The sequence below is a fragment of the Coregonus lavaretus genome (genome assembly GCF_964263955.1).
Source record: "Coregonus lavaretus genome assembly, chromosome: 19".
NCBI lineage: Eukaryota > Metazoa > Chordata > Actinopteri > Salmoniformes > Salmonidae > Coregonus > Coregonus lavaretus.
The window spans coordinates 34,668,508-34,692,564 of NC_140006.1; the positions used below are offsets into that span (position 1 = coordinate 34,668,508).

At 43.2% G+C, this 24,057-nt stretch overlaps 1 protein-coding gene across 1 annotated transcript in view; it reads right to left on the minus strand.

Moving 5' to 3' along the window:
- The window catches only part of LOC311147197 (phospholipid phosphatase-related protein type 5-like), a gene marked incomplete at its 5' end in the record, with an annotated part of 43,746 nt that extends 21,168 nt beyond the window's left edge, over window positions 1-22,578 (minus strand). Inside the window, 2 exons of the mRNA XM_084183834.1 lie at window positions 1,636-1,768; window positions 22,375-22,578. Coding sequence (XP_084039960.1) covers window positions 1,636-1,768; window positions 22,375-22,578 — 337 coding nt within the window. The remainder of the gene's footprint in view (window positions 1-1,635; window positions 1,769-22,374) is intronic.
- Window positions 22,579-24,057: the final 1,479 nt, after the last annotated feature.

Here is a 24,057-nt window from a genome sequence, read left to right on the forward strand (position 1 = left end):
CAGAGCTTTATTTGAAAATGTATGCATGAAAGGAGACTGCATTTGTGTTTGAAATTACATTATTGTCATTATATATGGCCAGTGGTGTAATCTATTTTATTTTATATACTATGTGTACTGTACAGTGGTGCTCATAAGTGTATGAACACATTCTAAAGCTGACTAAAAAGAGGAATAAAAAAATAAAAAAATAATCTTTTGGAAATTGATCTTAATGACTTAATTAAAAAAGTTGGAAAATCCAACCTTTAAGGACACCAATTTTCTTTTCTTTTTTATTCCTCTTTTTAGTCAACTTTAGCATGGGATCATAAGCTTATGAGCACCACTGTATACTGTGCTGAACATCCAGGCTATGTGAGACACAAAGGCTAACTTAAACACTAAAGACTTTATGCATCCCTGCCCATTTTAAGTGGAACTGAAGTATTTGTACTATACATGGATACATTGCATATACCTGTGCATCACATAGACAACAATACTGTACAAAGCCAACAAACACATTGGTCTGTTTGCCTTCAGGGACTCCTCTCAACAGCAGCTGCAAGAAGCAACAGGAGCCAAAAGACCCAGAACAGCTTTGAGAGAAGAGGAGAAGCAGAGGCTGTCTGAAGAGGTCTGCAACACCATCCTGGATCACACCAAAGAAAGGTTCTCTTTCTCTGGCCACCTTGTGAGTGCTACCTTACTGCAAGCAGACATGTTTGAAAGGTACTGCCATTCAAAAAAATAAAAAATCTGTTCATGTTCATTTTTACAAATCTATACAATTGGCCAGAATATGGTTGTTCATATTTACAAATCTATACAATTGGCCAGAATATGGTTGTTCATTTTTACAAAGCCATACATATTGTTTATGCAGTGTTGAGGAATGTGAAAGAACACCCTTGATTATTTTTACTGTGATAACTTATTTTGCTTTTGTAAGCCAACACTTTTGAGATCAGTCAATAAATGCTTCTGGTATTGACTTATATGCTGCCCCTGTCTTCATGTTGTTGCTGGACATATCTTTTTAAAAATGTGTGTAGGTCACCTAAATCATCAGAAAAATTGCCCCTCCTGAGAATTTTTTCAGGAGCCGCCACTGCGGTTGACCAATATTTTTTGGGGTCGGGGACAGCCCTAGTACATTTACTATAGTACAGATACTCAAACTGATTTTATCCAATCAATTCCGCTCCATGTCATTTCTCCATGTCATTTCTAGGGCTTTTGGTAATTTTATTTTCATAGAGCAGCAAGCCCACGGCAAAGACAAACATTCCATTCACCATTACTGTTGACTGGAGCCAGACCTAGGATAGGTTCAACTTTGTTGACACTGATGATAGCTTAGAAGATGTTGCTACATTGTATTTTACTAGCTGCATTAAATATAGGTAAGCATAATTTATCATCTTATTTTGAGTCAGACCTTTCCTGTACACCACTTATACCAACAATCTTTGTTTTATTTGAAGTGCAGACCTTTGAAATGATATTGCACCCAAAGTCCTTGTTACCACATCATGAGTTAGGGCAGCCAAAGTCCTTGTTACCACATCATGAGTTAGGGCAGCCATTTTACATGGGGACAGTAAGCATTAGGCAAGTGGTATGGAGGTAGGTTACTGCCAAAATACGTACCCAGGAAGCGGAAGGTCCTGCGCACCAGAGGGTTGAGGTAACAGCAGTCTCCCATGACGATGATCTTCTCCCTGTTGTCCAGGTCCTCTGACACATACTGGAGTAGAAACAACACCGACTCTATGGCTGTGATCTAACATACAGGGAGTGAGAGAGGGGGAGGGAGAGAGATAGACTCTAATCACTGATAACAGGATCTGAACATTGTGACGTTCTTTTGCGGAAAATGCCATTAATTCAAACCATGGTCCGTTATGCTAACAAATGCAGCTGATTTTCGGGACATTTGTCTGATATAGCGATGCCTTTGTGCCACTTGAACCAAATATTCCCTTGAGGGCACAAATTAAGACCTATGCTTTTTGTCTCGCTGCAACCAAGAATAGAGCAGTACATAAACCTAAGGCGGAAGAATACTGCACCAATGAACAATGGAGTTGATTTGGGCTCTGATTCGGTTCAGCTGTAATGCCAGTGTTCCACTACAGCTGTTGGCCTTGATTGGCCCATTTAGCTCAATCGTCAGAGGTCAATGGGGTGAAACACTGATAAGCACCTTCAGGAAAAGACACGGTAAACTGTGCAGACGCCCAGTATAATGTGTGCAATCATTTCCTGAAACAGCCAACTAAACATTTTGTGGTGGTAGAGCGTTAAACCATTGTGTGTGACACGGGTGGTTGGCAATCATGACAGGTTTGTGACTTATGCCATCAGCTTTAAGAGTGTGGAACAGTAAAGCTGCAGTCTAGACCAGTTGGACCATTCATAATGCAGCAGAGAGAGCAGAGATGTTCAGAACTTTCTGTAACACCACATCTCTTAGTCAAAAATGGGTTCTGTTCTTCTCTCTCCCTAGTATCCCTAGACTCTAGCCACTGTCCTTACCAGACCTATTGACTATGGAACAATCAAAAAACAGAATCATAATGGAATCACACCAGAAACGTATGCCAACTGGGCCTATGCCTTCTAAATACTTAGTTTTTCAGCACTTTGTAAGCTGTTAACACTCATTTTACAAGTCATAATGGCACAGTTCTGAAGCACAACAACACTTCCTTTGTTTCCATCTGGAATAAAGCCAGATCACTTTTAATGATTTATTTTCTGTCTGATTTTGAGTGTGCCACCCTAACTGTGTCACTTTCAATTGTATAGTCTTGTTCTAGAACTTTTCCATTGGTAAATGTCAAAGGTTTGGCAAGTTCATGCAATCAATTGTGCATAATAGTGTTTGAGCATGTCTTCTTCCAAGAAGTTGCTACAACTACCTTTACTCTTCCCTTCTGATCAGTCATCTTCAATACATCTACTTAGTAATAAATGCGACATTATCTCTTTGATCAAATATGTATCAGATTTGAATCCATCAGCACTTCAGCCCAATGCATAACATAACATAACATAACATTAGGCACTATTCTGTTTGTGCCTTCTTCTCTCTAACCACCCTGTTTCTCCCTGTGACAGTGTGACCTTGTGCGAACAGATTTCCGATCCATAATCGCCCATTTCCCTGTTCTTGTAGCCATGTGAAAAAACACATGAAGTGACTGGTTAAACTTGTGAACTCGAGCACAAAATGTGACACCGTTATCCACTCGAACCAGGGTGGTTTCGAAGTACAGTACAGTCGTGGTCAAAAGTTTTGAGAATGACACAAATACTAATTTTCACAAAGTCTGCTGCCTCAGTTTTGATGATGGCAATTTGCATATACTCCAGAATGTCATGAAGAGTGATCAGATTAATTGAAATTAATTGCAAAGTCCCTCTTTGCCATGAAAATGAACTTAATCCCCCAAAATCATTTCCACTGCATTTCAGCCCTGCCGCAAAAGGACCAGCTGACATCATGTCAGTGATTCTCTCGTTAACACAGGTTAGAGTGTTGGTGAGGACAAGGCTGGAGATCACTCTGTCATGCTGATTGAGTTAGAATAACAGACTGGAAGCTTTCAAAAGGAGGGTGGTGCTTGAAATCAGAGCATATGAGCGGAGTGGAGCGGGAGCGAGCGTGGAGCGTGAGCGGACGGATTTTGACAGAGCGCAGAGCGGCATTTTTAAAAGGACGGAGCGTCGCCCTATGTCCCGCTCCAATTTCGCTCGCTCACACCACGAGTCTGAAGCATGCTCAAGCCTGACCCAGAATCCATCTGTTTAATTTAATTTGTGTCATCCATGAATTTGTATTTTATAGAGCGAGAGGAGCAGCAGCAGCAACAAGAGAAAAGGGTTGAGGAATTCAAAAGTTTATTCACTGCACGTAAAGGCCCAACCATAACAAGGGAGAGAAAAAGAGAGCTGGATGTAGCATTTTTTGAAATTATTTTCATGGACTATGAACCGCTGAGTAAAGGAGAACGCGAAGGGATGCAACACTTCGCCAGCGTAGCTCAACCGGGCTACACCCCCCCAAGAAACTATGATAAATTAGTACTTTACTTTGTCAAATTTACATCTGAGATGCCCCATTCACATGCTTCAGCTGGCGATCAAAAACGCCGTTAACAAGCACGACAACATTAATAGGCTGTTAGTGAAAGTCGGGCACCTGGTGAAAAGTGTACGCAAGAGCACAGAGGAAACCGACCAATTAGGTGTCCGCTCAACAAATGCCTGCGCCATTCGATGGAGCAGCCAGCTGCGGATGATTCAGTCGTTCATCCGGTTGTTCCAAAAAGACCCGTTATGGTAAAACAAACTCAAGTCTAATGTTGCTAACATCACCCTGAATCAAGTACGGCAGCTGACGCACCTTGTCAGTGTGCTGACACCACTAGCAGACCTCACAGACAAAATGCAGAAGGAGCTGGGGAACCTGGGGATGATCCTCCCTGCTGTCACAGAAATCAAATCCCTGCTCACCGATTACACTCACGCTGCACTTCCAATGGGCATCGCTGCTTTTGCAGAAACATTGGCAAACAACGTGTCAATTCGCTATGGAATATACTATACTGATTAACATCTAATTTTAGCGTCAGTGTTAGATCCCCGTTTCAAGACAGAATGGATAATCCGAGATTAGTCTGTATGCAACAAATTCGGGGAGATAAAGTAAGGCTGTGGTTTAAGCTAAAAGTGAAATACATGCAGATTTTGTTCCTTTTTTGGAGTGAGCGGGGGGCGATTTGAGTGGAGCGCGATGCAAACTGCGTTGAGCGCTGAGCGATAATGAGCGGACTGGCCTGATGTGGCTTTGAGCGGGAGGAGCGGAGGGGTGAACAGCTCCGTGAGCGAGGAGCTGAGATTCTCACCGCTCCACTCCGCTCATATGCTCTGCTTGAAATCATTGTTCTTCCTCTGTTAACCATGGTTACCTGCAAGGAAACACATGAAGTCATCATTGCTTTGCACAAAAAGGGTTTCTCAGGCAAGGATATTGCTGCTAGTAAGATTGCACCTAAATCAACCATTTATCGGATCATCAAGAACTTCAAGGAGAGAGGTTCAATTGTTGTGAAGAAGGCGTCAGGGTGCCAAAGAAAGTCCAGCAAGCGCCAGGACCGTCTCCTAACGTTGATTCAGCTGCGGGATCGGGGCACCACCAGTGCAGAACTTGCTCAGGAATGGCAGCAGGCAGATGTGAGTGCATCTGCACGCACAGTGAGGCGAAGACTTTTGGAGGATGGCCTGGTGTCAAGAAGGGCAGCAAAGAAGCCACTTCTCTCCAGGAAAAACATCAGGGACAGACTGATATTCTGCAAAAGGTACAGGGATTGGACTGCTGAGGACTGGGGTAAAGTCATTTTCTCTGATGAATCCCCTTTCCGATTGTTTGGGGCATCCGGAAAACACCTTGTCCGGAGAAGACAAGGTGAGCGCTACCATCAGTCCTGTGTCATGCCAACAGTAAAGCATACTGAGACCATTCATGTGTAGGGTTGCTTCTCAGCCAAGGGGGTGGTGTCACGATCGTCATATGGAACAGACCAAGGCGCAGCGTGATGAACAAACATACTTTAATTAGTTAAAGTTTAAACACAAAACAAGAAACGACTCGTGACGTCCAACGGTATCAATGACCGAACACGGAACAAAATCCCACAAACCCAAAGGGAAAAACATACAGTTTAAATATGGCTCCCAATCAGAGACAACCAGCCAACAGCTGACACTCGTTGCCTCTGATTGGGAGTAACTCAGGCAAAACATAGAAATCAACACAACAGAATACCAACATAGAAATACACACATAGAATGAACACACCCTGGCTCAACATAATGAGTCCCAGAGCCAGGGTGTGACAGTACCCCCACCTAAATGCGCGGACTGCGACCGCGCCTCAACTAAACAAAACAGGGGAGGGCTGGGCGGGCATACCTCCTCGGCGGCGGTTCTGGCTCCGGCCTTGACCACCACCCTCCAATACACCCCCCATAGCGCCCCTGGTCCAGTCTGGCCCCGCCGGCTGGAGCCGAACTGGACATAGCAGGAGCGGTTAGCTTCAGCTCCATCGTGGAGCAGTTGACCGGTACCTTACCAGGCACCGGTGACCCAGGCACGGGTTGTGCTGGACTGACGACGCGCACCCCTGGCTTGGTGCGTGGAGGAGGAACGGGCCTTACCAGGCTGACGACGCGCACCCCTGGCTTGGTGCGTGGAGGAGGGACGGGTCTTACCAGGCTGACGACTCGCACCCCTGGCTTGGTGCGTGGAGGAGGGACGGGCCTTACCAGGCTGACGACTCGCACCCCTGGCTTGGTGCGAGTGGCAGGAACAGGCCGGGCCGGGCTGGCGACGCGCACCGTAGACTTGGTGCGAGTGGCAGGAACAGGCCGGGCCGGGCTGGCGACGCGCACCGTAGACTTGGTGCGAGTGGCAGGAACAGGCCGGGCCGGGCTGGCGACGCGCACCGTATACTTGGTGCGAGTGGCAGGAACAGGCCGGGCCGGGCTGGCGACGCGCACCGTATACTTGGTGCGAGTGGCAGGAACAGGCCGGGCCGGGCTGGCGACGCGCACCGTATACTTGGTGTGAGTGGCAGGAACAGGCCGGGCCGGGCTGGCGACGCGCACCGTATACTTGGTGCGTGGAGCAGGGACAGGCCGGGCCGGGCTGTCGACGCACACCGTAGGCTTGGTGCGTGAAGCAGGGACAGGCCGGGCTGGGCTGGCGACGCACACCGTAGGCTTGGTGCGTGGAGCAGGGCCTGGCCGGACTGGGCTGTCGACGCACACCGTAGGCTTGGTGCGTGGAGCAGGGACAGGCCGGGCTGGCGACGCACACCGTAGGCTTGGTGCGTGGAGCAGGGACAGGCCGAACCGGGCTGTGGAGACGGATAGGAGCCCTGGAGTGAAGAGCGGCCACAACCCGTCCTGGCTGAATGCCTACCCTCACACACTCTGTGTGAGACATCCGCACAGGACGTACAGGGCGGTGTATCCGTAACCTGGTGGCCTCCAGAATCCGCCCCTCTTTTGCCTCCGTCAGCCCCGTCGTCCATGCCGTGTGCCCCCCCCTAAAAATGTTCTGGGGTTGCCTCTCGACCGCCCGACGACGACCCTGATCACGCCGTTGCTCCTCTCTACGGCGCGCCTCCACCGTCTCTTCTCCCGGCGCTTCCTCCCATGTCCAGCCCAAGAGCTGCCCCTGGACACGCTGCTTGGTCGTTGCATGGTGGGTTTTTCTGTCACGATCGTCATATGGAACAGACCAAGGCGCAGCGTGATGAACAAACATACTTTAATTAGTTAAAGTTTAAACACAAAACAAGAAACGACTCGTGACGTCCAACGGTATCAATGACCGAACACGGAACAAAAACCCACAAACCCAAAGGGAAAAACATACAGTTTAAATATGGCTCCCAATCAGAGACAACCAGCCAACAGCTGACACTCGTTGCCTCTGATTGGGAGTCACTCAGGCAAAACATAGAAATCAACACAACAGAATACCAACATAGAAATACACACATAGAATGAACACACCCTGGCTCAACATAATGAGTCCCAGAGCCAGGGTGTGACAGGTGGGCTCACTCACAATTTTGCCTAAAACCACAGCCATGAATAAAGAATGGTACCAACACATCCTCAGAGAGCAACTTCTCCCAACCATCCAAGAACAGTTTGGTGACGACCAATGCCTTTTCCAGCATGATGGAGCACCTTGCCATAAGGCAAAAGTGATAACTAAGTGGCTCGGGGAACAAAACATCGACATTTTGGGTCCATGGCCAGGAAACTCCCCAGACCTTAATCCCATTGAGAACTTGTGGTCGATCATCAAGAGGCGGGTGGACAAACAAAAACCCACCAATTCTGACAAACTCCAAGCATTGATTATGCAAGAATGGGATGCCATCAGTCAGGATGTGGCCCAGAAGTTAATTGACAGCATGCCAGGGTGGATTGCAGAGGTCTTGAAAAAGAAGGGTCAACACTGCAAATATTGACTCTTTGCATAAACTTAATGTAATTGTCAATAAAAGCCTTTGACACTTATGGAATGCTTGTAATTATGCTTCAGTATACCATAGTAACATCTGACAAAAATATCTCATAACACTGAAGCAGCGAACTTTGTGAAGACCAATACTTGTGTCATTCTCAAAACTTTTGACCATGGCTGTACAGTAGGCATTAGTGCAGCTGAGCAGCCATTTGGACTGAGACGTCACCATGAGAAATCAGCGGGACCGTCACTCTCTCTCTCTCATCCCGGGATTTATGGTATTACCGGCATAGCACACAAGGGGGCGCTAAAAAACGCATGAAAAGCCCATCGGGCTTCTATAACAAGAATGATAACAAAATTAACACAAACTAATAGCGAAATCACATAAATGCTAACGAGCGAAACCGAACATAAACTAATTGCAAAGAGATACAAATCCAGCTCATAAAGTTATACAAGCATTTCTAGTAGCTACCGAACGTCATTTTCGGTGAGTATGGACATTTACAAGTGAAAGTGAACGAAATAAATTGTGCAAATGAACAAAGTTGTGATGCATATTTTCTGAAGGAAGAGCAGCATGTGTACACGGAGCAGAGGGGAGAAGAACAGAGGAGGAAAAAAACACTAGTAGGAAGCACATGGAAAAAATGGCAACTGTACCGAACTCATCCAGAGCTCTTTGACTTCTGTCAGAAAGCCATGATAAGATATCTGATTGCAAACACTTAGTTGTGAATTGCATACAGGTGTAACTTCATCACCTCATGTGTGGGGCACAACAGAGACTCGCCGATAGATATAGAACGCTATGGACTCACCCGCTTTCTCCTGTTGTGCTATTTACAAACAAACAAACAAACTGGCTGGCTCAACTGTTCTGGGGAACTATGGCTTCATAATGTAAAATAATGTGACATGTGAAATGAAGAACGCAATCTGCTTTATATCCTAAAGTATTGCACAAGATGACTGCAGTTATTAACTTACAAAATACCTACAAATATTAAAATCTCTTGAAAAACTCAAAATAAGTTTCAACGGTATTGACGGTATTGAAAAACCATCCCATGGCATTTTCCAAATACCCCGGTATTGGTTAAATGTGGAATAGATGTTGAATTGAGGCCTGTGCCCAGCGGAGAGAAAGAGGGAGAGAGAGAGAGACACAGATAGAGAGAGAGAGAGAAAGACAAAGAATGTGAAAAAGAAAGCTCTATCAAATAGTCCAAGCCCCCAATCCATTGAGAAGCAGTTCAAAACATTTTGATGACTAATATCAGCAGAAGAAAAAAAATATCTGAAGGAAACCATTGAATGTGATGGTCAGTCTACTGAAATCAAGCCTTTGGACATGATGTGCCCAGTAGTCTTAGACAAACCATCCATTTCATCTATTCCCACTTTTCTTTTAATGTTGTCTAACACTCATTATTTAGGCTTTAGAAACCTACTGTAAATAAGACAAGAGTTTGTCAATCTGCTTCATGACAAATCACCCGTCTTCTCAATAAATAAAACATACACACGATTGTTCATAGTCATAAATGAAGTCATTAATAGTCATGAATTAAACTCTAATATGCTCCCCCCTTATCTCCGCAGAGCACAGGGACCTAAACCCTGTGCAGTTTATTCACCCATCCCCTATTCCCTGCTCCTATACTGTGAACAAGATCAAGCCTTACTCACTGCTCACTAATAATAGCAATCATGCCATCTTTGGCCCATAAATGTCAAACAGTATAACCCTGATGAGTCGGACTGTTCCTCTGGCTGCTTTCCTACAGCGGGCAACTATTTTATTCTTGTTCATTTTCCATATCTGGACAGCTCCGAGTTATATTTTGCAGCCTATCTCGCCAATGAAAACTCTCAAAGTTATAGTGGATTCTGTGAAGTTGTTGGTTGCCTTTACATCCTGCATAGTGTCACTTTCACTTGATCACCAGTTGGTGGGAATGGTGAAGTCTTTTCAGATCTATGGTGCTCAATCATGATGGACAGGAGTCCAGGGGAGGGAGCTAGTCTAGAGCAACCTTTCTTAAAGTATGAGTCGCAACCCAAGGACATGTTAAAAAAAAATAGGAACTCAGTCGGGGTTTCAACTTACTGTTGAGAGTTAGAATAATAGAATACACAAGGTACAATTTCGAAATTTGGTTGTGCGTCAGCAGTTTTTATCTTCTTATGTGAGTAACAGACAGTCACTCAATTAGCCATATCAGCAAACAATTTTTACATTGTTAGTCTAGCCAGCTAACTTATCTAAATTTGTAGTAATCATGGCCAAATACTGACCGGGCACGCAGGGCACGTGCCCAGGGGCCCAGACCTCCAGGGCCCCCCCATTGATTTTGTTAGTCCCGCTCACTCAGATATCCTATTAACATGGCATAAGTCATGACATAATGTGTAGAACTGATTTAAACTGCAAAGATTTCTCTCCGCCCCTTGTTTTAAAACAGTAACATATTCTCTACGCCCCAAAATGTGTAGAATTGCAGGAAATTAACTTTAAAACCTAAATGTTTTTCTCCACTGTGAAGAGCTGGGCCACTAAAATGTTTTGCCCACATAGTGGGGGGGCCTCCTAACCAAATCACGCATAGGGCCTCCAAAAGGGGACATATGTTTTCATGAGCTTGGGTCCCAGGAAAACACAGAATTTCTCATTTGGGTCACAAGGCTGAAAAAGTTAAAGAACCCCTGGTGTCGCACGTCACTACTTCATAGGAGCGGCATTCAAACGTAAACATTTATTTTTTATCAAAATGTGTTTTTTGGCAGAAATGCCTTCTGGAACATGTGAACTTTCATGTGCCTTAATAACAAACTTGTATTCCATCCATAATTACGAATAAAGTTGTTACATTCGAAGCCTAGTTGGTTTAGCCACGGAAAAAGACAGGAACCTTCCCGCTAGCCATGATTGGCTGAGATAATGAATGGGGTGGACATGCCGGGAGATGAGTTTGGATTGGTCTGCTATGTAGCATGCTTCTGTCTATAACATGAGCTGTTCAGTATGTGTTTACAGTCCTTTCTACCACGCCGTTTTTGAAAGATATAATGTTAGCCATCGAGAACTACAAAAGTTTTGCTACTTTTCTCAACAACATTGATGGCCTGAATTTAGCAGGCGCTATCGACAGATCAGCTGGAAAAAGTGATGGACTACTTTCTGCACATGCCATGGTCAGTGTGAACCGGAGTGACTTGACACAACGCTGGCCAAACAAAATGGAGTTAAATGGTTCCAGTCTGCCGTGAAGTGTTCATCCATGTATATGGGTAAGAGTCAGCTACATTTTCAGATATAAATTCCTAATTTTGTCAGAAAGTTAAAGCGTACTGTTAGTTAGCAAACGTTAGCTTGCTGGCTCGCCAGCTAAAGTTGCGTGTATGATCTGTGTAGTAATATTATTCGAATCAGAAACCATTTGTATAGCCTAATGTTAGCTAGTTTGTTAGCTTTAGCTACCTGCAGATTCATACTACAGCTATGACAATGTTTGTATTTGTAGTAGTACGAGTTGGGATTATGCCGGTTCATTGTTTAGCTAGCTACCTAGCTAGCTACATGTCTAAACAAAATACTCCACTTCGGCCGGATTATTACATGACCCATCAAATTAGCCAGGTGTGTCTGGGGGTGATTACGGCTATCTATTGTATTTCATGAAAATGTCTAGACAATAGTGACCCATCCAATTAGCTAGATGTGGCTGGGGGGTGGTTATAGCATTTCCTTCACATGACCCATCAATGTAGACAAGTGTGTCGGGTAAGCATCATCTAATAATGATAAAATATGTATAAAATGTTTTAATCTGGACACTTTCTGTTTTTGATATTGCTACTATGCAAGTAACCACTTCACTGTACCATTTACACCTTCTGTATCCTGTGCATGTGACGGATAAACTTCAATTTGATTTGATATAGCATGTGTTTACCACATGGTCTCACATGTGAATCCTTAAAGAGATGGGTGGGGCTAAGGCTTAAGAGGGTTTGAACGATGCTCAATGGGTGTAGACCAAGAAGAGCTCTCCGGTAGGTGTACCAAAACATTCAATGGTCATTTTCTCAAAAGTGGGGTTACAAGTGTCAAAGCAGAATTACTTTCCCATTGTTCCTCAACTGCAGTGTAGGATATACCATTTTGTAGCTCTGAGTCTATACTTTTATCCAATGCAAAAAACACAATTTCAAATCTTGCTACATAAGACCAAATCAAGGCGGTCGGTCACAAATAGACATTTGATTGGGTGAAATATTAATCTCATCATCCATCTCATCCAAATGAAAGGGATCAGCAGGGTTATGTGTGTACGTCATAGATTACTTTAAACTTTGCAGTTTACACTGCTAATTTGAAGCGTCAAATGAAATTGAAATGAGGTGATTATTAGTTAGAGGTTACTCAAACTGTGTGGCTAGTGGTCAATGAGAGCTGGACTGGACAATCAGAGTTAGGCTACATCTGAAAATGATGTGCTAGCATGAGACTGCACAGAGAACATATTGGACAACCTTTACATTTTGGAATATCCTCAACTGCTGTATAACTTAACCAGTATATTTTGTAACGTGAAGACATTGAAGAACTGAACAAAGCAGCAGAACTGTGACATAAAAGCCTGAAAGACAAATCTGTCTACAACTGCTAAGATAAAAAATTAAAAACTCATGACTATAGTAATAAATAAATAAATATCTAATGCCTTGGAGAATCTTGGAGAAACATAGCTGATCCATTCAACGAATCACAAATAAACATTTCCACTTAATAAATTAGCTTCTGTGGCTACCAATGACCCAAACTCACTCTTTAACAGTTTTGAGATTAGAGAGACAAACTCCCCCTAAACTCACTTATGAAAATCACACTGAGTCTACCTCCAAGTGTCAAATTATTCATGATATTTTTTAAAGCCAGGCGTTGAGTGGAACATCTCACAACACAGCACTGTGGATTAATAAGTGACCTAGATCTCAAACGGTGTTATCATTAAGCATCCTGAGATCCAATCGCAGGGGCCTGAAGTGTTTTAAAATATATAAGTAAAGCTGGAAGCTGAATGAAAAAGCAAGTTCGCTAAACGTCTGGCGAATGTACTACTAATTACAGGTCACATAGTTCTGGTTTTAATGAAATCATCCATCAAAGAAAAAAGGGAGTTGTTGTCCAACAACCAAGGGCCGTAATAAAGGTGAGTGTGTGTGTGTGTGTGTGTGTGTGTGTGTGTGTGTGTGTGCGCGCGTGTGTGTGTGATTGTGTCTGCATGTGTGTGTGAATGCATGGATGTGTTCATATGGGCGGTTTAAAATCAATGTGGACTTACTCTAATGGACATGGAGAGAGAATGAGTTCCTGGTTAAGGCAATGTCAATAGCAGTGCACAATGTATAGAGGTAATGTGTGCCTTCCCATGAACATTAATACAATGTAAGTCATGGTATGAAAATAATTTAGGTTTCCATCCAACCTTTTAATGCGAGTTAAGTACATGTCGGATAAGAAATGTCACAACAGGCCTTATGGAAACAGCACATTGATCAGTTAAGTTTCCAAATGTCGACAAAACAAAATACGCTAGACAAGGTGGGATCTTTTTGTGTCTGTAAAACGTATTATGTGAGAAATGGCAGTGTAAACGCCTTTATGCACAAATATTGATTTAATAACCATCATATCGTAGTAAACTTGGAGTCACACGATGACATGTTGTGTGGTCTTCCCACTACAACTCGGGGAAAGCATGCAGTTTATAAGGCTACAGATGAAATAAGTTATGATGAACTTCACAGGGTGATGAGCTTGATGCTCCTTTCCAATAAATATCGAGGGTCTTATTCTGGTGACATGATGATTGATGCTTGGCTGCCGTTTGTCCATAATAATCTCATCATGTAGGCAAGCCCATCCTCACTTTATCTGCAAGCTGTTGGCTAGAGCACACGTACCAACAACAGTGTGGGTACATTCGCTATATAACGCAACAATTTTTGTGCCAAAACCATCGGTAGAGTTGAAAACGCGATGGAAACCCATTTAACTTGTATTTTTCATTCGGTACATTGGAATTTAACCACAAAAGTAATTTTCTTATGTGCATTACATTATCACGCACAGCCTTTTATCCACAACAAGTCAATTTGACGGAAACACATCTCTGGTGGGGAAATGCGCATATTGTTTTTATGCAGATTTTAGAATATTTGCATGAAAATCGGTCACCAATTGGATGGAAACCTAGCTCATGACAATAATTAAACTGCAGGCGTTGACTATTTCACATTGTGGGTGATGGATAAGGATGTCAAATCACTGATCAATAATGATCATTACAATGGTTAGGAGGGCCCTGAGTTGTTCCTGGGTCTATCACTACTACAATGGCAGCAGTGGATTCAACTAATACATTGGTTGTGGAGTTGGGTAGTTGGGGAGTGGTACCTGTCAGGATGCTTGAGGCTACTAAACATAGTAACACACACCTATAGAAACTGTATACAGTTTGCATACATAACATAAACATAACTGTCTGTATTGAGAGAGCTGACCTTTCTTGATGTTAATTAACCTAAAAGCAACGATCATCAGTTGAAACAATAACAAAGTGTTCTCCCCGTACCTGTTTCGGTATAAAGCTGAGGGATGGGGTTGGAGAAATGTAACCCCTCTCAAATTCATAGACCGAGCTATGGATGCAAGGACTGACCATCCATGATCTCAAAATTATAGTTTTAACCATGTTTTGAGGCTATACAGTGCATTTGGAAGTTATTCAGACGCATTTACATTTTCCACATTTTGTTACGTTACAGCCTTATTCTAAAATTTATGAAATCGTTTTTTCCCCCTCATCAATCTACACACAATACCCCATAATGACAAAGCAAAAACAGGTTTTTAGAAATGTTTGCACATTTATTCTGTATACATTTACATAAGTATTCAGACCCTTTGCTCAGTACTTGAAGCACCTTTGGCAGCGAATACAGCCTCTAGTCTTCTTGGGTATGACGCTAAAAGCTTGGCACACCTGTATTTGGGGAGTTTCTCCCATTCTTCTCTGCAGATCCTCTCAAGCTCTGTCAGGTAGGATGGGGAGCGTTGCTGCACAGCTACTTTCAGGTCTCTCCAGAGATGTTCGATCGGGTTCAAGTCCGGGCTCTGGCTGGGCCACTCAAGGACATTCGGAGACTTGTCCCGAAGCCACTCCTGCGTTGTCTTGGCTGTGTGCTTAGAGTCGTTGTCTTGTTGGAACCTTCGCCCCAGTCTGAGATCCTGAGCGCTCTGGAGCATGTTTTCATCAAGGATCTCTCTTCATCAAGGAAGCTCCCTTCATCTTTCCCTCGATCCTGACTAGTCTCCCAGTCCCTGCCGCTGAAAAACATCCCCACAGCCACCACCATGCTTCACCGTAGGGATGGTGCCAGGTTTCCTCCAGACGTGACACTTGGCATTCAGGCCAAAGAGTTCAATCTTGGTTTCATCAGACCAGAGAATGTTGTTTCTCATGGTCTGAGAGTCTTTAGGTGCCTTTTGGAAAACTCCAAGCGGGCTGTCATGTGCCGTTTACTGAGGAGTGGCGTCCGTCTGGCCACTCTACCATAAAGGTCTGATTGGTGGAGTGCTGCAGAGATGGTTGTCCTTCTGGAAGGTTCTCCCATCTCCACAGAGGAACTCTAGAGCTCTGTCAGAGTGACCATTGGGTTCTTGGTCACCTCCCTGACCAAGGCCCTTCTCCACCAATTGCTCAGTTTGGCTGGGCAGCCAGCTCTAGGAAGAGTCTTGGTGGTTCCAAACTTCTTCCATTTAAGAATGATGGAGGCCACTGTGTTCTTGGGGACCTTCAATGCTGCAGAATTTTTTGGTATCCTTCCCCAGATCTGAGCCTCAACACAATCCTGTCTCGGAGCTCTACGGACAATTCCTTCGACCTCATGGCTTGGTTTTTGCTCTGACATGCACTGTCAACTGTGGGACCTTATATAGACAGGTGTGTTTCTTTCCAAATCGTGTCCAATCAATTGAATTTACCACAGGAGAACTCCAATCAAGTTCGAAACATCTCAAGGATGATCAATGGAAACAGAACGCACCTGAGATCAATTGAGTCTCATAGCAAAAGGTCTGAATACTTCTGTAAATAAGGTATTTCCGTTTCTTCTTTTTAATAAAATCTAAAAACCTGTTTTCGTTTTGTCATTATGGGGTATTGTGTGGATTGCTGAGGAAAATGTTTTATTTGATCAATTTTAGAATAAGGCTGTAATGTAACAACATGTGGAAAAAGTCAAGGGGTCTGAATAATTTTTTGAAGGCACTGTATATAGATGTAGGATCGTAGGCCTTTCCTGCATTCAAATGACCAAATCGCCCACTAGTGGCCTCATGGGTGGAATGTTATTAATATTTGTCATAATTTCATAATTAATAAACAATTCTTATTTTTTTACGCCGAAAAGCCGGTGTTTCTATGTCAAACGGTTTTGTTCTATTTCAGTCTTCTGAATACATTTCAACTCTATATCTGACATTGTACAGGTGTTTTCTTCTTCTTTTTTAAGACTATAACCATGTGTGTGAGATGTATACTTTTGTTTCAAAGTAGATTTGTTTAAGACTACCAAGAAACACTCTGTGTGACCCTAATCTAGCCCACTGCAGTAAAATGTTAATTTGTTGCTGAGAATTTTCCTGCACCAAGTTAGTAATGTACACATTAATAACTTGTGTTTTCAAAACAAGAAGTCTTGACAACACAGATACTGTATATAGCTCATCGTAGCCTGGGTGCCAGTCTGTTCCTGCTCTCTTGTCAATTCCATAAGGAATACTGTATTGTTGAGGAAGAGCTTGCAAGTAAGCATTTTACTGTACTGTTTACACCTGCTGTATCCTGTGCACGTGGCAAATAAACTTTGATTTGATTTAGACAGAAAGCACAGTGGATAACTGGGCCATCTCCTTTGATTTAGCTTGAGGAGTTTGTTTGAATTGTCGTGTGTTTGCGTGTGTGTGTGCGCGCGCACACGCGTGCTTGTGTGTCTTGATGGTGATGCTTCTGCTGCTACTCTTTTATTGATAGCTGGGTCCGTCAAAATATCTCGCTCATCACATCTCAACTCTAGGGCAAGGCTAAGGTGGTGAGAGACTTCAGTGGATGTTTCTGATTCTAATCTTCCTAGGATTTGGGGGTAGGAGTGGGCGATATACCGGTTTGATAGTAAAAACCGGTATTGTGCCGCGCCATGATATGGATTTAGCAATATCATGGATACCGCGATTTATTCAGAATTCATAAATTCGAATTTTGCATCAATATTTTTTTGTTCCAAATTTCAACTGAGTGATAGTACTAAGTAGCTACATCTTTTTTTTTTTTTTTTTATCCAACCTTTCTTGGTTCTTACGAATAAAAGAATGTATGTTAATATGTTGACCTATTTTTATGAGCGCACGTCGCATGCACTTGTTGCACGCATGTAGTGCTAGCAACAAAGAAGTGTGCAGGCAGCTGCAGTTAGGAGGCAGGTTAACTATTGGGGGAAAACTTTACAATCCAGGATGAGCGAAAACACAGAAATTGATGTTGCTCAAGAGCAGGAGGATAAATTGGTTAAGAAGAAAGGGGGCACCTCTGTTGTTTGGAACTGGTTTGGCTTTAAAATCTCCGACCCCGACCAAAACACTACCCTATGCAAGTTGTGTCGTCGTGTTGTCTTAGCAAAAGGTGGAAACACGACCAACCTGTTCAATCACTTAAAAAACATACATGTCCGTGAGTATGAACAATGCACCAGAATGCGTGAGACAGTAAGCCCAGGAGCTCGCCCGAAGACAAGCCAGACTCGCACTCAACAATCAATTATATCATCATTTGCTGCCGGTACTTGCTATGAGAAGACGAGCAAAAAATGGATAGACATCACAGCTGCGATTACAAATCACATAGCGAAGGACATGGTACCGATTCAAACTGTGGAGAAAGAGGGGTTCAGAAAGTTGATTCAAACTCTGGACCCAAGATATGAGATCCCGAGCCGCAAATATTTTAGCCAAAAATGCCTGCCACAGCTTTACACAGAATGCTGGGACAGAGTTTACAGTGAGATAAATAACATTCCATTCTTCTCCACTACTGCCGATCTATGGTCAAGTCGTACCACAGAACCTTATATAAGCCTCACAATCCATTACATAGACGGTGACTGGAAACTGAAAAGTAAGTGCCTACAGACGTCTTATTTCCCAGACGACCACACCGGGGAAATAATTGCAGGTGGGCTGAGGGACATACTGTCGTCCTGGGGATTAAAAGAGTCGCGTCAAGTTTGTATGACGACCGACAGCGGATCGAACATGATCAAGGCATTGCAGCTGAACAAGTGGGCAAACCTTGGATGTTTCGGACACAGGCTGCACAATGCTATTGGTAAGTTTCAGGACTGTAGCCTAGGCCTACCCTGTATGATGCTTATTATTAAGAAAAAATACAGCTCACATCAGCCATGTACCGTAGGCTAAATCTAAGCACATCAGATTTGTAAAATGTGTAACAGTTGAATGTAAATGCCGTAAATCCTCAAACAAAGATTAAAAGTTATATTGTATTGTGATTTCTATATAAAAATGCATTATTATTAATTATTATTGTATTGTGATTTGATTATTTTTCACCCTATTATTTTGATTTCTTATTCCCAATTTCCAGAGAGGAGTGTCCAAAACGCTCCCGGGCCACAGGGGTGTGCGATTTCCCGGGCCACAGGGGTTTGCAAAAAGGTGGTTAGCACGTTCTCATACAGCTGGAAAAAGCAGAAGGCCCTGATGACAGCACAGAATGAACTAAGCCTGCCCCTGCACAAGCTCATCACAGAATCTCCGACAAGGTGGGGATCTCGTCTGAAAATGATGGAAAGAGTCCTGGAGCAGGAAAAGGCCATTACACAGGTCCTGGCAGGGGACAAAAAGACACGGCACCTTGTACCTACCTGGCAAGACATCCAGGTCTTGGAATCAGTCACAGCAGCACTGAAGCCACTCCAGGACTTTACAGATGCCCTGTCAGGAGAAGCGTATGTGAGCGTGTCCTATTTGAAGCCTGTCATCAATCTGTTAAATGCAGAGGTTCTAAATCTGAGCAAGGACGATACAGAACTGACCAAAGAGATCAAGATCAAGGTTCTTGATTACTTGAATAACAAGTACACTGACCCTGCAACAGATGAGCTGCTCTCCATGGCTACCTTTCTAGATCCAAGGTTCAAGACCAGGTACATGTCCGCTGAGAAACTGGAGGACATTAAGGTATTTATTCATTTGTTCTTGTTTTATTGCTTCAAATGTAAAGCACTTTGGGCTGCATTTTATGTATGAAAGGTGCTATACAAATAAAGTTTAATTATTTTCATTTTTTAAGGTGAGAGCTGCCTCAGAGACCGAAGCCCTCCTGGTGGAGAACACAGCCCTGGGAAAATCGTCTCTTGCAGAGGATCACACTGACAGGGAGAAAGAAGCTTCCACTGCTCATCAATCAGGCAAGAAGCCCAAGAAGAGCCTTGGGAGCTTCTTTAAGCAGACCAGCAGTGCACCTGCCTCATGTTCAGAGAGGCAGATCATTGAGCAAGAGCTGAATAGCTACATTCTGGCAACGGCAGCAGACAGCGAGTCTGATCCTTTGGAGTGGTGGCGATTTCACGGATCTAATTTTCCACGTGTGAGTTGTCTGGCAAAGAAATACTTATGCATCCCTGCCACAAGTGCCCCCTCTGAGAGGGCATTCAGCACTGGGGGCAATGTGGTGACATGTCACAGGGCAGCACTAAAGCCAGAAACAGTCAACATGCTGGTATTCCTGGCACGGAACTTGTGAAGAAAGTTCTAGTGAAGATTTGTTGATATTGTTGATAATTGATGGTTGAGGCTTGAAAGGTTTAGTTTCAAACGGTTAGTTTTTTACATATCTACGGACCGTAGCCAAAACAAACACACGTATTTGAATTTGTAATTACCTTATTTTCTTTATCTCCTGTTATTTTTTATTTAATTTTACTTAATATCTAATTTATATATATATATATATATATATATATAGGCCTAACTACCTCATGTTTACGGAATGCATGTTTGCACAATACAAATAAAAACTTTTCAGGTCCATACGGTCCAATGCCTCACTCTTTCTGGTTATATAAGGTTCAAATACATATTTTTCCTTAACTAATATAATTTAACCAAGAAGGGATATTAAAATGTGATTCATATTTTTTTACGTCATATATCGTGATATCATATCGATATCGTCTGGACAGTGGAAAATATCGTGATATGAATTTTAGCTCATATCGCCCACCCCTATTTGGGGGTTGGACTGTGTAAGACATTTACCCCATGTAATGATGAAATGGAGTCCATCCCTGTACAGCCCAGGATAGGAACTCACAGAGTCAAGGATTTCTGTACTCAACTCAAAGGTCCTCAGACATATGCCTTTGGGCGCATGGTTGAAAAGGATTCGCATTCCCAACAATACGCAAAGCCTATGAAGCTACTGACAACCAGTAGCCTTCCAAATCCATGGCAGTACTTCAGGTCTCAAAATAAGGTGAGGTCACTGAACAAGCCGTGGCTAGCTCTCACTAGCTAGTTAACATCTGCAATACTACACTGAGGTGTCAAATCAGGCTTTTTAATCTAGCTCTCTAGCTCTGGCAATTTGTCCAAAGCTCAGGTCGGTCTCAGTGCAGCTGAGTAAAAGCGTAATTTTTTATGATCCTCTTAGCTGTTCCCTATCCATCTGCAATACAAACTTGTCCTACATTGGTATTGATAGATTTTTTTTTCATTATCTCACCTCCCGTCTCAAAGGTAACAACTCTGGGGAAATTGATGGGAATAGATGGATCTGGAGGAGAGGTTTTAAAGATGAGTGACAGTAATGAGAAGGTTGGATAGCAGCGCTTACTTACTCAGTTTGGGAGAGGGGGAGATGAGGCCTGCCCTGACTCAGTCGATCATAAATTCAGATTTCTGTTAATACGTTTGTATTATACACTCTTGAAAAAAAGGTGCCATCTAGAACCTAAAAGGGTTATTCGGCTGTCCCCATAGGAGAACCCTTTGAATAACCCTTTTTGGTTCCAAGTAGAACCCTTTTGGTTCCACGTAGAACCATTCCCAAAGATGACTCTACATGGAACCCAAAAGGGTTATCCTATGGAGACAGCCGAAGAACCCGTTTGGAACCTTGTTTTCTAAGAGTGTAGGCTGTTTAGTCTAGGAGGACACACAAGCACACACACCCACCCACACAGACTCCTTAAGAAACATGTTGCAGCCTGAGGCATGTTCTTACTGTTAATGATTTCCCATGTCAGAAGTTAAAAATGGCAGCAGCATGAATGAATACATTTGAATGAATGCATTTTGCTGTAACATCACTGTAGGCTAACAGCCTCTGAGGACCACATCTTGACAAATGGACCATACCTTGACAGATGAGAAGAGAGGAGTATTTATAAGAATTCACAGACAGGGTTTGGCTGTGTTTTGCACAAAGAAACCAAATAGGTTTGGCAAATGGAAGTGCCCATTATGGCAAATAATTCCATTAATAATCATTACTTTTTATGTTTCCTTGTAAACCAATGCATCTATCTAGCTGTTTTTTAATCCTAAACCCATAGAAGTAGAGTACAGCACCTGCATGCCTATGTTAAAAGTGACATTATACCTCGTGGTTCTAGTTGGCTGTATGGTGAGTTCACCATTCCTGTCAGGCATCAGCAGCTTGAAGAAAGACATCTATTTATTAATTGTGGTCCTCTGTAGCTCAGCTGGTAGAGCACGGCGCTTGTAACGCCAACGAAGTGGGTTCGATCCCCGGGACCACCCATACACAAAAATGTGTGCACGCATGACTGTAAGTCGCTTTGGATAAAAGCGTCTGCTAAGTGGCAAGTTATGTTATTTAATTACAAATTAAGAAACACCTGAATACATCCAGGGGGACTTTCAAAAGGGTACAGTAGTGATTGCTCCACAGTATCAGACATGTAAGGGGAAATATTGAATGGCTTATTAATATATGGCTGGCACAACCAATGTCCATCGATTCTTTACCAATGTAGCAACAACAACAAAAATTACCTCATTGAGGTCAGAGTGCTTCTTTCCAAAAGGAGACCTGTGCAACTGCTACTGCTGTAACCTAAAGTTGGACATTTGTGTCGTTCATCCCTATACAGTCGGTGTGTCCATTAGCGTATGCCTTACTTATCCATAAATTTGCCCATTTCCCAAAACTCACCAGAAGCGACGGCACTCCGCAGACCACTGCGTAGAGTATGGCAGGAGGAACAGCGCTGGACGCCTCGGGTCCAAGGTAGGGCTTCGTGTATGCATTGTCATAGCAGAAAAACCCTTGTACGTGCACGTTGAAAGTGTCGGTGTACTCAAAGTAGTAAGCCAACATGACAGTCCCTGCCATGATCACCAGCTGGAAGTAAAGCATGATCACAGAGGTGAAGCGAACCGAGCCCCACGAAATCCACGGGCATTAGAAAAGCCCGGTTGAATGGAACCTCCACGTCGCCCGGTTTTTAGGCTACTGCTGTAACCCGGGCAGTGCTCCGTCTCGCTCCGCGTTCCTTCCACATCTATCTCTCGCTACTACAAGGGAAGATAATCCATAAAACATTGTGTTGGGTGAACAAGCGAGCTTTCAGTCATGACACCACTCAAGAGGTCGGCGCAAGAGTTAGGGGAGGGGGGATGGGGGTAGAACATGCGCGCTTGGAATAGAATGGACTCTGTGGCGCGAGAGATATGCGTGATGTGCAGACCTCCTCCCGCCTCGAGCGATGATGAGTGACAGCGCGCGCCAACCATGAGCCACTATTGCGTTTATTGTAGTCCCAAGCAGTTGGTAACGTCTATGTGTCAGCTAAATAATACACTAAAGGTCACTAACACAATTCTTGGAAAAAAACGTATCGTTTGACATCAGTTTGATGTTTTACGCATGTCAAAAAATTATACAGGTCAGTAGTAGCCTAATCCTCACCAATGACTCATGCTCTTCAGGTGTTAATAGGCTATGATATGCTCTAGGCAAACTACAATTAGGCCTAGGGTAGGCCTACAAGTCTCTCTCTCTCTCTCTCTCTCTCTCTCTCTCTCTCTCTCTCTCTCTCTCTCTCTCTCTCTCTCTCTCTCTCTCTCTCTCTCTCTGTGTGTGTGTGTTATTCAGTGTGTTTGTCAGTGTTTCGCTAGACCAAAGGTCCTGATGTTGATGATCTGCTATACTGTGCATTTCAGGCCATGAGGTCTTTGACTTAGATAAATCATCCTGGCAACCAAAATAATTCAAATGGAGAATGTCCTTCACACACACACACACACACACACCTGGTCATCTGGAGTCGAGCAAACCGGGAACATTCCCAGGACATTAGCTAACATTCCCATTCAGTTCTAGTTAGGGTTTTATCTAACATTAGGATGATAACATCCCAAAAATATTCAAATATTTTTTTTTTCATAATAAAACGTTTTTTAATTTTCAGATAATACAAAAAATCCTTGTAATGTTCTCCTTAAATTCAACAAAATGTGTTCTGTGAATGTTCTTGCAACATCAAGCAAATGTTTTATACAAATATTGTATAATCATCAGCACAACTGGACAGTTTCTTTGTAATTAGATGTTTTGGTGCAACCTAATGAATGCTCTGGGAACGTTGACAGAACCCAGTTTGCTGGGTAACCTCAAGATCAAGCACTTTATTACTAGCTAGATAACTACAGATATCTTGAAAATAGAACGATTTCACTCTGAAAATAGACAGAAAATAATGGTAAGACTTAAATGTGTAAAGTAAATGTGACTGTAGTTACTCCTTCCGAATAGCCTACTTCCTTCCTTTTCATCCATGGACAACAAATCATTAGAGACAGAGCTCAGTGGGGAGATTATATGAAAATAATTGTA